General features: G+C 39.3%; 1 protein-coding gene across 2 annotated transcripts in view; it reads right to left on the bottom strand.

Annotated features, from left to right (window-relative positions):
• The window catches only part of REEP3 (receptor accessory protein 3), a 107,076-nt gene that overhangs the window by 29,361 nt on the left and 60,223 nt on the right, over positions 1-17,492 (bottom strand). For both annotated transcript variants that reach the window (XM_063637909.1, XM_055274445.2), the window contains exon 3: positions 1,695-1,771. In XM_063637909.1, the coding sequence (XP_063493979.1) occupies positions 1,695-1,771 (77 nt within the window). The remainder of the gene's footprint in view (positions 1-1,694; positions 1,772-17,492) is intronic.

The raw sequence follows: 17,492 nt of genomic DNA, 5'->3' as shown, positions 1-17,492 counted from the left end.
TTTGAGTTCTTCTGTCAAAGCAGGCAGGTAGAGAGCAGTGAGGATGACTTACTGTGTAGTCAACAAAGAGGTCTCTGCCACACTGCAATTACAGGAGTTTCTGGATTCAGTTGTTCATGTTAAACATTTTCTACATCGTTCATTTTTAAATAACATATATAGGCTACATTTGCAATCAGAAAAAAATGTCTTAAAAAAAGAACTTGGAAACTTAGATGTAGCATGGTTGGGGATCTGTGCTCTGTCACTTAAAAACAAAGAGACCCCCCCAACCAAAACCCTATACCAAAAATATAACAGATAAATGCATGAGCTTTGGGGCACAGGAAGGGAAATTTTTACAGTATTTCAAATCAGAAGAGAGATACAGTGACGTTTGCAAATAAAGGAAGGTTGTTAAAAATATTTTAGTATGATGACTTCTATTTTTTTTTCCAGCAAATCCAATAGGACCTAATGTGCCACACGAGCAGGAGAATAGCAAAATGGGAAAGACAGCTTAAGGAGAGAATAGTAAAGGTTTGAAACAGACCCAGGCAAAATGTAAGTAGACACTGACCAGGAGCAAGTAAAAAGAATGAGGTTCAAACTGATACCTATGTGAGCAGTTGATTAATTTTTTCGGCTGAATTTAGCAGCCCAGTTAAAGAAGCAAGAAAGAGTCATTTTAGCTGGGTGCAATGGCTAATGCCTGCAATCCCAGCACTTCGGGACACCGAGGCGGGCAGATCACCTGAGGTTGGGAGTTCGAGACCAGCCTGGCCAAAATGGTGAAACCCTGTCGCTACTAAAAATACAAAAATTAGCCAGGCCATGGTGGCATGTGCCTGTAATCCCAGCTACCTGGGAGGCTAAGGCAGGAGAATTGCTTGAACCCGGGAGGTAGAGGTTGCAGTGAGTCAAGATCGTGCCACTGCACTCCAGCCTAGGCAACAGAGCAAGACCCTGTGTAAAAAAAAAAAAAGAAAAAAAGGACGAGTAGTTGTTAGGCTAATTTAGACAGAAGGTTTGTGCGTCAAGGGCAGATGAAGATACCAGCAAGGTAGTAAACCAAAATATTTTGAAAGGAGAAGTTCTCAAAGTGATTGCAGGGTTTAGATGGAAATGCACTACTGAAATACACCACCGGGAGATTTGAGTTGTCCAGTTAAGTACTGCTCCTTGGTAAAATGTCAAATCCCTGAGGATATAAACACACTTTAATTTTGCCTCGTCTATTTGGAACAGAGCAGCCAGGAAGCTTGTGCTGAGTGGGTGTCCACGTGGGTGCTGACGTTTTCCAGTTCAAATGTTTGTAGATGAGAGTTTTAAGGATAGGATAGGGAGGGGGTGCTAAAACCAGATGCTGTGGGCTTCAAAAGCGGAGTCATTTAGGAAGTGATACAGGAAAATGTTCTGAAGTCATCAGTGCAGAAAAGGATGATGACAATCAAGTTTCCCTATTCCAAGATACTGGGGGAAGGTGTGTGGGAGGTGAGCAGGGAGCGGCGTATGGGGAGGAAAATGAGCTGCCTTTATTTGATGGGGACTAAAAGGAAAGTAGTGTTCTATGGGAAAGCAGATGACAAAAACAAATGGCTGGATAATTAGGTAACTTGATGAAAATCACTCAGTTAATAGCAAGAGCAGGATAAGAACTTAGGACACCTGATTATGAGTCTGTAGTCTGGCCCCTTCTCAATAGTAAAACTTACCAAGCAACTGTTTGATCTGCTACTGTTTCAATCACAGTATAGAGAGCAAAAACAATCCAGTACATCATCCATCGAACCTGGAAATAATAAAAATACTCATGAAACAACAGATGAAAATTATTTGCAACTCTGAATAATATGTATGTATGTATGTATGTATGTATGTATGTCTTTCTGGATTTCATAATAATTTCATATTATGTATGTATTTCTGGATACATAGTATGTTGGGTCAAATGCAGAAAGTGACGGTTTAATTTTCAACAGGTTTTATGTTTGAGTTCTTTACATTACTACATCAACAGTCTTGGATAGAAGGAGCAAAGATTAATAAATCTCTGGGACTTGATACAATACAATCTAGCAATCTAAAGCAAGGAATTGGGAAAACAGGAAATATTTTTCTTAATTGGAAGAAAGTTCTTTAAAAAACGTTATCTACTTGCTTCTTTATGAAAACTATAAGTTATTCATTTTTATTTTTTGTAGAGACAGGGTAGGCTGAAATGCAGTGGTACAATTATGATCATGACTCACTGCAGTGTCGACCTTTCAGGTGCAAGTGATCCTCTTGCCTCAGCTGCCCGAGTAGCTGGGACTACAGGTGTGTACCACCACGCCTCACTAAATTTTTTTTTTTTTTTTTTTGTAGAGATGAGGTTTTGCCATGTTGTCCTGCTGGTATCGGGCTCCTTGGGCTCAAGCTATCTGTCCGTCTCAGCCTCCCAACGTGCTGAGATTGCAGGCATGACCTACCATGCCTGGCCTTAGCTATTTGTTACATAAATAATATAGTATGATATGACAAGACTACATTTAATCTTTATTAGTCTTTAAAATTTTATATTCCTTATTTCCCAATATATATATAAATTGTTCAGAAAGCAAAGAACAATCCTGGGCTTCTTACTTCTGTTAATGATGCATCCATAATGCTAGTTACCCAGGTAGACAGCATAAGGTTAATCTTCTTCCTCTTCCCCTGATGTAAGCCTGTAATCTCTCACATATCTTTCTCCTTCTTCCACTCTAATTCCACAATGGTAGTTCAGGATGTTTTAATCTCTTCTGAATCAGGGCATGCTGAATGGTCCCTGGCACTCTGCCTTCTCTTGGGACCTATCCTCATAGAAGCATGCCAGATTAATGTTTTCTGAGTTTATTTTCCCAAATTTATATTTTTTCATCGACCTCAGTACACAGAGTTTCTTATCTCTCAAGTGCACTGGAGTTTCACTTATGATTAAAATCTCTGCTTTTCTGTGCAGTAATAATAGCAAATACACAATGCCATGCCAACCAGGGGGCGAGAAATTACGCTGATAAACATATAACATAAATTAATTCATTTAATCCCTGTAACAACCTTTACAAAGTAGGAAATATAATTAATTCCATCATCGATAAGAAAACAGTGGCACAGACAGGTAAAAGAGAAGTCATTTGGCTAGGATTTGGGTCCAGGCTGCCTGACTCTGGAATTGGTTAATCCATTATACCAGGCAGAGAGAGAAGATGTGAGAAACTGCCCAATGTAGGGTCCAAGGATGACTACCACTTTCCTTGTTCTCACCTCATGAGTGACAAAAAAAATTAGGTCCTTATCTATAACTGGGAAATTGACCTATTAGTTTTAATACAGATGCTTGTTTGGGTATTTCGTAGGCAATATAAAACGAGAACTCAAGTAGCTTTTCCAATTGTCTATTTACATGAACAACCCAATAGAAAATAGTCATGAATAACTTCTGAAGCAATTGTATTGTGAAATATGAATACTACCAATTTGTTCTAATTTATAGAGAATCCTGAAAGCTTAAAAAATTTCCCAGAGCAAATAATAGGGTACATTATCTATATTTGAAATATGAGGAAATTGATTTATAAAATTATCTTAAATGTTAACAAAGTTAGACTAATGTTTTCTTTAGTTTTCCACTTTTCATGAATTCTTTTCAATCTCTCCCTGCTCCCAATCCCAAGCTTTTGTCCAAGTATGGGGATTTTCTTCAGGTCTAAAATCCTATGTGGGTCTCTATATGTGTTATCTTTTCTTCCCTCCCCACTCCCTACCCATTTCTTCTTTTTTTTTTTTTTTTTTGAGATGGAGTCTCGCTCTGTCGCCCAGGCTGGAGTGCAGTGGCGCAATCTCGGCTCACTGCAAGCTCCGCCTCCCGGATTCACGCCATTCTCCTGCCTCAGCCTCTGGAGTAGCTGGGACTACAGGCGCCCACCACCACGCCCTCCTAATTTCTTTTTGTATTTTTGGTAGAGTCGGGGTTTCACCGTGTTAGCCAGGATGGTCTCCATCTCTTGATCTCGTGATCCATCCGCCTTGGCCTCCCAAAGTGTTGGGATTACAGGCCTAAACCACCGCGCCCGCCCCTCCCTACCCGTTTCTAAAAGAGGAAATGATGCTCTTGTATGAGTTCATTCCCTCAGTCCTTTCAAATCCAAACACTAATTTAGTACTTTCACTTCTCAGCTGTATTCGTAAGGTTTTTTTTTTTGTTTGTTGGTTTGTTTTGAGACAGAGTCTTGCTCTGTCGCCCAGGGTGGAGAGCAGTGGTGCAATCTCGGCTTACTGCAACTTCCACCTTTCTGGTTCAAGCAATTCTCCTGCCTCAGCCTCCTGAGTGGCTGGGATTACAGGTGCATGCCACCACGCCTGGCTAATTTTTTTGTATTTTTAGTAGAGATGGGGTTTCACCATGTTGGCCAGACTGGTCTCAAACTCCTGACCTCAGACAGTCTGCCTGCCTCAGCCTCCCAAAGTGCTGGGATTACAGGTGTGAGCCACCGCACCCGGCCCATAAGGTTATCTTTTAGAGTCAATCATGACTATAGGCCTCCCTCCTAAAAAGAAATGAAGGAAAAAATGACTACAAACTGAACAATGTGCTTTTGTTAAGCTAGGAGGGATTTGGGGAATCATCATGCTTTTTTAAACTAAACAACCCTTTACTGAAAAAAACAAAAACAAAAAACCTGTAAATACATTACAAGAGAAACTGTTCTGGCTGAGTCTCTCATTCATCCTACCCTAGACTCTTGGGCAGACTCCAAGAAACCCTTGTGCTCTATGAGAAGGGTTTGAAAATAAGTAATATGGTGAACTCCTCTCATTTTACAGAGGGCCAAAATCAATAAGTTGCTCAAGATCACTGCACTAGGAAATGGCTGAAGGAGGCACAGTCCACCTTGAAGCCCAAAGGATGAAGCTTTTTAAATAAGCGGCTGCCATCAGACCAGTCTCTCCAGTTCTCTAGGATTTCCTGGCTTTCTCCCTCTCCAGTACTCAGCACAGAGACCTCAGTGTAAATATTATCACCTCCTTTCCCAGGAAGTGGAAGCTTAAGTGAAATATGGCTCACTTCATAGAAAATTTAATAAATTCACAGAAAAATAAAAGCATTTAAGTAACTGCTTGCTATTTTTCACTATTTCATGTTTTCATTATTTTACAACTGTGTTGATGGTTGTGATCTTCCAAGGGGATAACCACTATAAGTAATGCTCCACAAATTGTTTTAATTTACTTGTTAATAGGGTTGAGTAGAGGCAAAAGGACTGTACAGATAGTAGCCATTTGCTGATATTCCCTGAATGACGAGCTGTAGAATGAATTAGAGCTGCTGCACATTCCGAAGATTTCAAAAGTAGCTGTGCTTCAGTTAAGTGCTTATTCAATTTTCAGATGAAGTAATCAAATTAATTATAAAACTCACAAAATAAATATGTGCTTTAAAATATGTTTTTTTCTAAGAAAGCAAAAATTATATCTGTTTAGGTTGTGAGAATATTTAATAGTGTCAAAAATAAGAGAGAGAGAAAAGGCTTCAACTTTTAGTTAAACACCCAACAGCAAACTATCTAATCAATAGGGTATTTCTAGGCATTTTCCTGGTAAATTGACTACAGTTCTACATATGCAAACCCCATGGCTTTAATTTGTCTTTAATTAATAAATTCTTTGACAATTTGGTCTCTTGAACCTATGATTTTTTTTGTTCTCATCAGAAATATGAACCTTAAATATAGTTGAATACAGGCAAAAATTAAATAAATTCAATGACCATGTGTTATTCATGGAAGCAACCATAAAGAAAGTTAACCTCGAAAATACATTGCTTTCTTTTTTTCCATTAATGTATTTGGTTGGGAGTTTATACCAAATGATTACTCAGTGATGCTTTAATTAAAACTACACCTCAAGGCCATTCAGCCTGCTGTTTAAGGTTTTGCTCAAAAGAAACAGCAGAAAGAAGTCAAGGTCAAAAAAAAAAACCACAAAACCTAAATGTATGTGAAGATAAAGGAAATATTCTTTAGATCAACAAAAAACATTGATAACAAAATGCAGTATTAATACCAAAAACTTGAAAGGAAACCAATACACTATTTTATGAACATATGTAACCAAATATAATAGAAAGAATTGCTGTTAAAATATGTAAATAGAAGTCAGTAATTTATCAAGTGACTTTAATAAATCACAAACCACCTTTTAAGCTACTGGGAAAAAAGGTTACTAACTTTATTGACAGAAATATATTATCGGAGAAGTGAGAACAAACCGTATTTCTTTCCAGTTCGGAAACAATTGGTAAAATCAACAAACTGTTGTTTAGATATCTTCACAAGAACAATGAATAATGAGAAAGCCATACCCAATATTTCCTTAAAAGTCCCTTTGGCCCTTGTCAATCTACAAATCCCCCATTCCCAGTGGTGCACAATTTCAACCCAGATGACAGTTCATTTTCAGAAAGGGGGCTTGTATTATAGGAGGCTCACATAGCATAGGAATTGCCTGAATACTCTGCACCTCCCTTCTGTGTAGCCTAGTCGATAACTATACACAACTCAAGGAAAGAAAAAAAAAAATTTCCTTGATCCCAGAGAACTTAATTATCCAACAAGGTGAAGTGTACACCTATAAGCACTAAGATGGGGACACATGCACATATACCCTCTTTTTCATTAATCTTTCATGCAAAACATAATTTAGTCAATTCTTGAGGACTCAGGTGGCAACATTAAAAATAACACCCACTGATTCAACTGCAAGAAAATCCTACCTGCCTCATGGCATGTGAATAGAAACATAAACATGATAGTTCCCATCCTCAAGGATTCAACATTTCACTGGGCAGAAAAACAAGTAAATAACTATGATTTTTAAAATGCATGAGTGCACCTGTAGTTTGAGCTACATGGGAAGCTGAGGTGGATAACTGCTTTGGCCCAGGAATTCAAGGCCAGCCTGGGCAATATAATGAGATACCATCCCTAATTTAAAAAGATGTCCTGGGCCAGGTGCGGTGGCTCACGCCTATAATCCTGGCACTTTGGGAGGCTGAGGTGGGCGGATCACTTGAGGTCAGGAGTTTGAGACCAGCTTGGCCAACATGGTGAAACTCCCTCTCTACTAAAAATACAAAAATTAGCCAGGCATGGTAGCGCGTGTCTGTAATCCCAGTTACTTGGGAGGCTGAGGCAGGAGAATCGCTTGAACCCAGGAGGTGGAAGCTGCAGTGAGGTGAGATCATGACACTGTAATCCAACCTGGGCAACAGAGCAAGACTCCGTTTCCAAAAAAAAAAAAAAAAAAAAGATGTTCTGCCGTTCTTAATACATTAGACGTCCTAGCTACTAGTATGGGTCAAAATCCCAATATTTGGAGGAAAGTTTACTAAAAGGATTATTTATAAATCTGTATGCAAGGTTCAAGAACACCAATAAAGGATAGTGGCGCGCCCCTGAGCAAGCAACTGCAGGAACTGGTATTATATCTAGATGAGAAGGAGGTAGGGGAGGAAAAGGCTTCCTAGAACCCAAAGATGGTAAGTAGGTGAGAGCACAGTCACAGCTAACTGCTGGTGGCAGTGAGGGGTCTGGGAGAACAAATATTGTGACCTCATGCTTTACCTGTCTTCTGATCTTGTGCAGGGGCCTCTCATGGGCCAAACCCAAAGGAGGCCAGAGATGATCCAGCCTGTATAGATCAGTCTCCTGGGCCATAAGCAGCAGGGCAGAGAAGTATGGAGAGTGGAGGGGAAGCTCCACTGGAGGGGCAAATAGAAGGTTCCAGCACTACTAAACCTGTTAGCCCTTTGAAACACCCAGAATAGAAATCATTTTTCATTACCTCCTCAGCTCAGATGACCATCACCTCCTGTCTGGATTATTTCAGTAGCATCCTAACTGGTCACTCCATTTTTTTGACTCTATTCTGCATACAACAGTCAGGGTGCCTACTTAAAACAGAAGCCAAATCATGCCATTCCTCTGCTCAAACCCCTTCCATGGTTCCCAATCATTGTTTACTACAGCCTGGAAAGCCCTGTGTATCTGTGTGGCTCCAGCGATCTCTCTGGCCTCACCTGCTACTGCACCTCCTGTTCTGTTCTGCTCCAGCCACACCTGCTCTTTTACTGGCCCTGGTATGTGCTGATATGCTCCTGCCTCAAGGCCTTTTGCATGCTGTTTCCTTGTCTAAAATGCATTTCCCCTAGTTATCCATGTGAAGAGCTTGATCACTTGCTTCAGGTCTGTGTTCGAATATCTCCTATCAGAGAGGCCGTTCCTGACTACCCTCTTTAAAACATAAAAATCCTAACTCCCTTATTCTGCTTTATTTTTCTCTTTAGCATGTATCACATATCATAAGCACATCTAACAAATATTTGCTTTCCCCCCTTCCTCCGCTTTTTCCCTAGTAGAATGTACACCCCATGATGACAAAGACTTTTTTTTGATCACTGATGAATCCTCTGTGTCTTGCATAAAAAGGTGTAAATAAATGTATGTTGATGAATTGGTGAATAAATGTGGAAATGCACATAGCTTAATGTGTTCCTTTTTGTAAGAACTGCAAAAGGCTAGAAAGTAGATAGGAGGTAAAAACATGATGAGTACATATAAATTAATCTTTTAAGAGATCTGTTTTTTTTTTCAAGGAGAAGGAATAAAAAATAGCATGAGGCAACACGAAAGCATGTTTATGTTCTCAAGGATTTAACATTATACTGGAGAGATAATGAGATTCAAATTATGAGAAAGCAGGAATATTTAATGGAACAAGATCCTGGATGAGATAGACAAGAATAAGATTAGGAACACAGAGGGAAAAGAGTGGGCTCAAGAAAGAAGCAGGGATACCTTTTCCTCTGGGACAGATAGAAAGGAAGAAGAGAGTGGCTGTGTCCAGAAGAGAGTTGAAGGTTCATGGGTTAGGCCCTCTACCTTTACTCTGCAGTAGGGGGCCTATTGACATGAGTGGGAAGGTGAGTAGATTTCAGAACAGCAGTAAATGTTTAGAAAAGATGTTTTTAAGGATGGGAAAGGGAGCTGTCTAGGGAAGAGCTGGAACAGGCTATGACCAATGGTGCCTTCCAATGGGTGCTGGTGCAAGGGCTATAATGAAAGGTCTAGGACAATGAAACAAGTATGAAAAGTCTAGGACAATGAAACAAGAGACGTATGGATATGATGTACTGCTGTCCATAAAAGGCAGAATGACAGACAGTGGCTAGAAAATGGCTGAGCCAGGGCCTGGGTTCCTCAGCCCCTCTTTGCAGGTAGATGAGGAATCTGTCGAGTTCTCACCAAAAGAGTATGAGATGAGGCTTTTGAGAAGTGGGGGTGTCTCTTCCACTTGCTCGTCTGCCCTTCCTGCTGGCTGGGATGGCAGGGAGCAGAGCACCCTTGGAAGCTATATGTTGAAGATGGGTAGAATCTGAGTTTTCAAATATTAATAGTTGCATGGGGAGAATTTCTTGATGAAATGAGCACCTAACCAGGACTTTTATGTGAAAAAGAAATAGATTTCTATAGTTCTTCAGTCATTGCATTATTGTTACATACTATGATCATAGCGCCTTAGCCTACCCCAATATAAGAGGTTACACTAATCTCTGTAATAATGAGAGAGCAAGGCCACAGCAGCAGCGGTTTCGGAATTAGGTAGGCACTGGTCATAGTACTATTAACTGCCATCTGTGGCAGGGCTAATGCCCGGACTGGTCGTGACAGTACTACAATGATTGAGAAATGGAGAAGGGGACCACACTTTAAGCAACTGTGGTTGAGATATCCTCAGGGAAGTATTTTGGAAGGAAATGAAAGGTAAGAAGGATTGATGTTCTCATGCAGCAGACTGAGGCAGAGCTAGAGGAATACTATTTTAAATTATTATTGTGATCCCTTGGCAAGTGTGGAGTCTGTGTGAATTTGTTAGCTATCATCTGCATTCAGTGCACATGGCTTCAGCAGCAATCCTCTTCTACTTTCAATAGGCCAATAAATCAGATAAATGAACTTGTTAGAAATAGGCACAATATTTCAAGTAAATATATTCTGGGTGGGAGGCCAGTGAATAAAATGCAAAAAAAAATGCATAAACGTCAGTAGGAAAACTCTATAAACAAAGATGTTTGATGTTTTATTTTGCTTACTTTGTTTTCTTTGCCAAGAGTGTATCTAATGCCTCGTACAGTACCTAGCACAAAACAGAAGCTCAAAAATACTTATTAAAAGAATTAATAAGCCGGGTGTCGTGGCTCATGCTTTTAATCCCAGCACTTTGGGAGGTTTAGGTGGGAGGACTGCTTGAGCCCAGGAGTTCCAGACCAGCCTGCGCAACACAGCAAGACCCCATATCTACCCTTACCATAAAAAATTAATTTTTTTAAAAAAGAACGAATGAACTGGGTTAACTTAACAAGTGAGATTATAATTTCCATTTTTTCTAATTATTTGGTAATAAACTTCTCTTGAAAGTGGTCACAATGAAATGGCAATCATTTTCACTACTGGAGCACTTTACCTACTGTATTTTTTGTGACTAAAGAAATGTGATGAATATTTTCATTTAAAATAAAAATATATAAATAAAATAATCCTCAAATGGAATCTTAAAGTCATTTAAAAATCAAAAGAAATTGATTTTCCAAGGAAATATACTCTTATAATTAGGCAAGTTCTTTTGAAGAATATAGAGTCATCTGCAATATAAAGTCATAGTATTTAAAATTACATTCTGATTTATATAGTGCATGGATCAGATTAGCCTACTTAACAAGCCAGCACTTGCTTTATTATTACTCAAATCCATAAGGCTTTTACAAAGACTTAGCATTTCAGAAATCCAGATGGTCATGTGATAGAGTTCTTAGCTTCACTCTCTCAAAGGAATTACAGGATATTTAAAGCTGGAGTGAATACTGTAAAATGAACATACTCCTAGGCTAAATTTACTATCAAGAAAACCATGCTTCATTTAATAGGTATGCATTTACCTACCCTAATGCCAAATGAAGGGTTAGCTTCATTTCATGATCTCTTAACATTTTCAACAAAACAAGATTCTATGATTTACATTCTTAGAGAAAACTTTTATGAAATTGATTTAGATCCCAGGATAAACAAATAAAGCAAACAAAAAGTAAGCTGCAATTGTAAAATGATCCTCAGGATTTCCATCACAGAAATTGAGAGCAATACACAGGCCCCAAGTATACAAGGAAATATGGTATGGTTGGAGGTACACTGCTGTAGATTTATAAGAGCCATAGATAATAGCAGTAATGGCATATTAACTTCAAAGTATTTTTCTTAAATGATACCTTCATATAACTTGTTATGCTATGACCAGTGAGATATTATGATAGCAATGATAATGTTAAATGTTATAATTGCAATAATTTACACTTGTATAATAAAAAGAAAAAATGTGATATATTAATTTGATAACCATTACTTAGGGCCTACTACGAACAAAGCCTTTGACATGAGATAGTCATAAACCTTGATGCCAAGGTTTTCCTATACCCACAAAGCTTTCATGGGGGGATTAGTATAACATAGAAGGATAAGAATAGGTGATTACCAGCACAATGTCTGATTCAACATATAACTACTAGTATTTTATTACAGTACATATTATTCACTGCCTTGTATGAATAAAATTTCTTTACTTCCAAAAGAAAGCCTTTCCTAATTACCCTGACTCCCTCCAGAGATCATATATAATCTCTGTGTACTGTAGTTTTCCTTTGTAACATATCCATATGGTTGGTTTATGTAACAACCACCCCTGCCATTTGACTGTAACAACAAATAGAGATCAAAAGTGCCTTGTTCATCTTCATATTCTCAGTACCTAGCACCCTGTGCCTGGAAAGCAAACACAGAGGATGGCTTCCACTTCTTACATTTTAAGGTCTGAATTGATATATGATCACAACAAGTAACTCTGAACTGCAAGCAGCAGTTTATCACATATAAAATAGCCTATTTTGGCCAGGTGCGGTGGCTCACGCCTGTAATCCCAGCACTTTGGGAGGCTGAGGTGGGCGGATCACGAGATCAGGAGATCGAGACCATCCTGGCTAACACGGTGAAACCCTGTCTCTACTAAAAATACAAAAAATTAGCCAGGCGAGGTGGCGGGCGCCTGTAGTCCCAGCTACGCGGGAGGCTGAGGCAGGAGCATGGCGTGAACCCGGGAGGCAGAGCTTGCAGTGAGCCGAGATGATGCCACTGCACTCCAGCCTGGGCGACAGCGAGACTCTGTCTCAAAAAAAAAAAAAAAAAAAAAATCCTATTTTTTCAAAGTTAACAGAGATTAAACAACTCTTCAAACTCTCTTTAATTACAGACTCTTTGAATTATGAAGCTATTAATGCTGGTCTTTAAGAAAAAATGAAAAATCACACACGCCTAATGATTCACTTAAAACCATACTAAGTAAATCCAGAGCATAACATGTTAAAATATGCTTCACTGGAAAAAAAAAATCTCTGCTGAGTCTAAAAAGAAATAAACACTGCTGAATTTCAGACCACCCAATGAGAACTTTATTTTCTGACCATTACTTGTTACCCACTCAAGTCAATTCACCCAAAACATTCATTCTACACCACATTTCAGAGATAACAGAGAGATCCTCTGATACAGATTTTTTTAGAGACAGTATAGAGTTGAAAAGATCTATTCCTGATTTACTAACTTATCCAATAATTTGGTTACTTCATAATGATCCCCCCCCCCACCATTAAAAACAAAGAGGAACAAAATGTGAGAAATCAAATAGAAAAGCTCCCTGTTTTATCCAACCCAGATGGCTTGGTTACGGGATTTTTCTCAGAGCTGTGCCAAGTTAGAGGCATGGTTGAAAAAAAGCTATTTGAAGTTAAATCCAAAGCGACTAGAGACTGTGGCTGAAAATAGTTGTTTTTTTTTTTTTTTTTTTTTAAAAGATGGGGCATGTGTTGGGGGTGAATATGTTAGCTGAGGATTGATTTGAGCTCCCTCAACTTTGGGGTACTTCTTCCCCCACGCCCATCTAAGTAGGTTTTAATTGTCAGCACCTCCCCAGTACACCAATGACTGGGAGTTCTACTTTCAGATGCGGAACTGGCAGCAACATTGTTTACCTGCAGTTTCTAATTATCACTGCCAAAGACCTCACAGAATATCCTGTTGCTCTGAAGGAGAAAGCCTCGCATTATATAAACGTATCTGGTGTTAACAGTGAGTTAAAATGGGGCCGACTGTATATAGAAATGGATACCTCTGTCGCAATATTGCACTGGTCTTCCCCAGTGCTCTTGAATCAGAGAAGCCTTATATATCTCAACCCTGACCTCAGTAGAGTCTAAGAAACTCGAGAGATGGGAAAGTATGGATATGTTTAAAAATTAGATGATAATTCATTTAAAAGAAGTGTTAAAGATGCGAAAATCAGGAACTGCTTAAGGGAACTGTTCCCAGGAGCAGAATTTAGGAAGGAATGACTTCTCAGTCCCAAAATAACTCTCTCCATCAACACTGGCTGAGAATTCATACTTCACTTTTATATTATTTAAAGTTCTATTGATTTATTTGGGATAATAAGCATTTGTAAGAGACACAGTTCCCTTTTAACAGGACCACACTGAATTTCTCAGGATTTTAGTATGGGAAAAAAGACTATTCAAATATAGACTGGGCTACACAGTCACCCTACTGGTTATCTTAGTTCCCATCCCAAACTGTCATCCTACTTCCTTCTTTCTCTTGGTCTTGGTCCCACTTTTTAGGCACCTAGGCCTCATCTAACTTCACACAGTCGACTCCATCTGGCTCCTTCCACAAGGCACCTTAACCGAGCCACCAAAAGAGATGCTTCATTTTCTAGGTGTCTGGCAAGGCTATGGCTGACTTAGTAAATGAAAAATTCCATTCTTTAGGGAAGATAACACCCCCTGTATACTACTGTTGCTTTATAGTAGGTTTGACATCATACTTTAAACATACAGTAAATATTTAAATGTCAAGAACTGGACCTTATAATAGTGGGACCACATGGTCTTCCTGAGAAAGCAAAGACTGATAGAAAAAAAACTCCGGGGGCCGGGCGCCGTGGCTGATGCCTGTAGTCTCAGCACTTTGGGAGGCCGAGGTGGGCGGATCATGAGGTCAGGAGATCGAGACCATCCTGGCTAACACAGTGAAACCCCATCTCTACTAAAAATACAAAAATTTAGCTGGGTGTGGTGGCAGGCGCCTGTAGTCCCAGCTACTTGGGAGGCGGAGGCTGAGGCAAGAGAATGGCGTGAACCCGGGAGGCGGAGGTTGCAGTGAGCCGAGATCGTGCCATTGCACTTCAGCCTGGGCGACAGAGAGAGACTCCATCTGAAAACAAAAAAGAAAAAAACTCCAGGAAGACAAAATCTCCATCATGACTGAGAACAAACCTGTTATCAAATTACTTCTCTTCAAAGGCATGTGCAATCAACCACACAGAGAAAGTTCACATTTAGGTGAGTGGGAGACAGGGGGAGGGCAGCAAGTAACGGAGCACAGAATACAGGATACATGGGTAAAGCGGGGCTGCCTGAGTGCCACGGTGGAGGCCTAAGGAAACAGAGGTGCACAGAGGCTGCAGAGAGCTATGAAAGAAGGGTGGGTGATTATAAAGGGAAACTTCACTGACGGAGACATTTGGTCTACAGCCAGCCACAAAAAATGGAAACTAGGAGGAAGTCCTACTCAATAGCCTTACTCCCCTAATTGTATCTTATAGTTAATTTTGCTAAAATATTATTTTTCTATAATATATTCCAAGTTGTTAATCAATCAATTTACATAAGATGTTTCTAAAATCAACTATTCGTTTACATAAACATATATGTTTTTAAAAGCACACAGCGTAGTAAAGGTGTAGTGAAGGGTTGCCTGAGTGCCACAATAAAATAAGATACTGTTTAATCAGTAGTTTTCAACTTGGCTGTGGATAGGAATCATGTGGTGATTACAAACAGTTATACAGATTCTGAGGCCTCATCATCACAAGGTGCAGAGAGAGGGCAGACAGATGTTTAAAAGGCAAGCTCCACCAGTGGTTTTGATGTGTAACCAGAGTTGAGGACATGCACAGAATCTTTGCGATGTGAACTGTGGTCTACAGACTAGCAGCACTGGCATCACCTGGAAGCCTGTTGGAAATGCAGAATCTGAAGCCCAGGCCAGAGCTATTAAGCCAGAATCTGCATTTTAGCAGAATCCCAGGGGATTGGCATGATCATTAACTTTTGAGAAGCACTGTAGTGAGAGGCTGTGCTGTGCATGTTCTGACAATATCAACTAGAGGAAGGTGGTGCCATTTCCGAAGAGAATGTTAAAAGCCTTGGGTTTAGAGAAAAGACAAACTCAGTATTGTGAGATAATCTGTTCAGTGTAAACATTTAAAATGTACCCTTACTTTCATAATACTGTTTGGGCACATCATCATTTAAAAGAAAAATACCAAAAAGCTAAAAAAAAAAAAAAAAAAAAGGGAGCTGAGCCTTTAGCATATTTCTGGGGCACTGTTCATAGCTATCAATTGAGTAGATAAAAGAATTTTAAAAAATACAATTTAAAAACTCTTCTAATAGCAACAGTTTTTTTTTTTTTTTTTTTTTTTTAAATACACGGTCTTGCTCTGTCACACAGGCTAGAATGCAGCGGCACAATCATAGCTCACTGCAGCATGGAACTCTTGGGCTCAAGTGATCTTCCTCCCTCAGCCTCCTGAGTAGCTGGGACTATAGGCACATGCCACCACGCCCAGCTAATTTTTCCTTATTTTTTATTTTCTGTAGAGACAGAGTCTTCCTATGTTGCCCAGGCTAGTCTCAAACTCCTGGGCTCAAGCAATCCTCCTACCTCAGCCTCCCAAAGTGCTGGGATTACAGGCGTGAGTTGCCACACATAGCCAAGAGACAAAATTTAAGGTAAATATTTGTATAATACATTTCAATGCATTTTAATTTTTTTATAGTTTTTCAAAAAAACTTTATCATTTTACATTTCCATTACATTTTGGGTGCTTTTAAAGTTATGACGTTTTGGAGAGTGATTTTATTTTATGTATTTAGCTACAATCTTCAGGAATAGCTCTAGCTTTTATATTTTTAGGAGGACCTTTCACGGTGTGATGGCAATCTGGTTGACAATCTGATTATTACAGCTGTAGTTGGTAAAGCACTATATTTTTAAAATTACATAATGGAAAGATGATGTACATGTCTGGGTATTCCAAAGACAGATCCTAGTATTGTGTGAAAGGGGAAATGTCATTGCATAAATAATATAATCTTTAGCTGAAAAGGAAAAAATAGGTCTATCTGATATTATTAGAAAATACTCTTTTTAATTTGTTTAGAGGCAGGGTCTCACTCTGTCCCCCAGGCTGGAGTGCAGTTGCATAATCCCAGCTCACTGCAGCCTCAGCCTCCTGGGCTCAGGTGATTCTCTTGCTTTAGTCCCCCAAGCAGCTGGCACTATAGGCACGTGTCTCTATGCCCGGCTATTTTTATTTTTTTTGTAGTGGTAGAGTCTTGCTATGTTACCCAGGCTGGTCTGCTGGGCTCAGGTGATCCTCCTGCCTTGGCCTCCCAAAGTGCTGGGATTACGGGCATGAGCCATTGTGCCTGGCCTATTTTTTAATAAAAATTATAGGTAGTTTAATATTTTCTATGTCACTTAAATTTAGTACTGCTTGCTTAAACTTTCTTGTTTTTCATTTTTTTCAGTCCTTTTCTACCTTACCCTACACCTTAGTTATTTCAAGTGTTTATTTTATTAAACTTATTCAAAGAAACTCCTAGATATACTAATTCACCTGATTTTGTTTTATTTTTTGCTCTTATATTGCTTTATTCATTCTATATTTCTTACAGATTCTTTTAATTTTGATTTTTCTTCTTTCCTTTTCAAAATAGTCTTTTAAAGCTATTATAGCTGGATGCAGTGGCTCACACCTGTAATTCCAGCACTCTGAGAAGCTGAAGTGGGAGGGTCACTTGAATCTAGGAGTTTGAGACTAGCCTAGGCAACATAGTGAGACCTGTCTCTAGAAAAACTTCAAAAATTAGATGGGCGTGGTGGCACACATCTGGAGTCCCAGCTACTGAGGAAGCTGAAGTTGGAGGATAGCTGAAGCCCAGGGTGTTGAGGCTGTGGTGAGTTTGATCACACCACTGCACTCCAGCCTGGGCGACAGAGCAATACCACCCCCCCACCTCAAAACAACAACAACAACAACAAAAACCAGCTATTATAGTCAAGAATATAAATTATGATATATATTACTATCATTTCAATTTTTTATGATTACTTTATTACTACATTGTTGATTTCTCTTATAGTCAATGATTATTTCTCCTGTGTGGAAATTACTGGTGTTTTCTTCAAAGTAGTGAGGCTATGTTTTCTGAAAAAGGGAAGGCAAACACTGGCTGCCTCTGAATTCAGGTCTCCCTGCAG

The sequence above is a fragment of the Symphalangus syndactylus genome, chromosome 4 (genome assembly GCF_028878055.3).
Source record: "Symphalangus syndactylus isolate Jambi chromosome 4, NHGRI_mSymSyn1-v2.1_pri, whole genome shotgun sequence".
In the NCBI taxonomy this organism is placed as follows: domain Eukaryota; kingdom Metazoa; phylum Chordata; class Mammalia; order Primates; family Hylobatidae; genus Symphalangus; species Symphalangus syndactylus.
The sequence above is the reverse complement of the archived record's forward strand: the minus strand, read 5'-3'. Positions and strand labels throughout refer to the sequence as shown.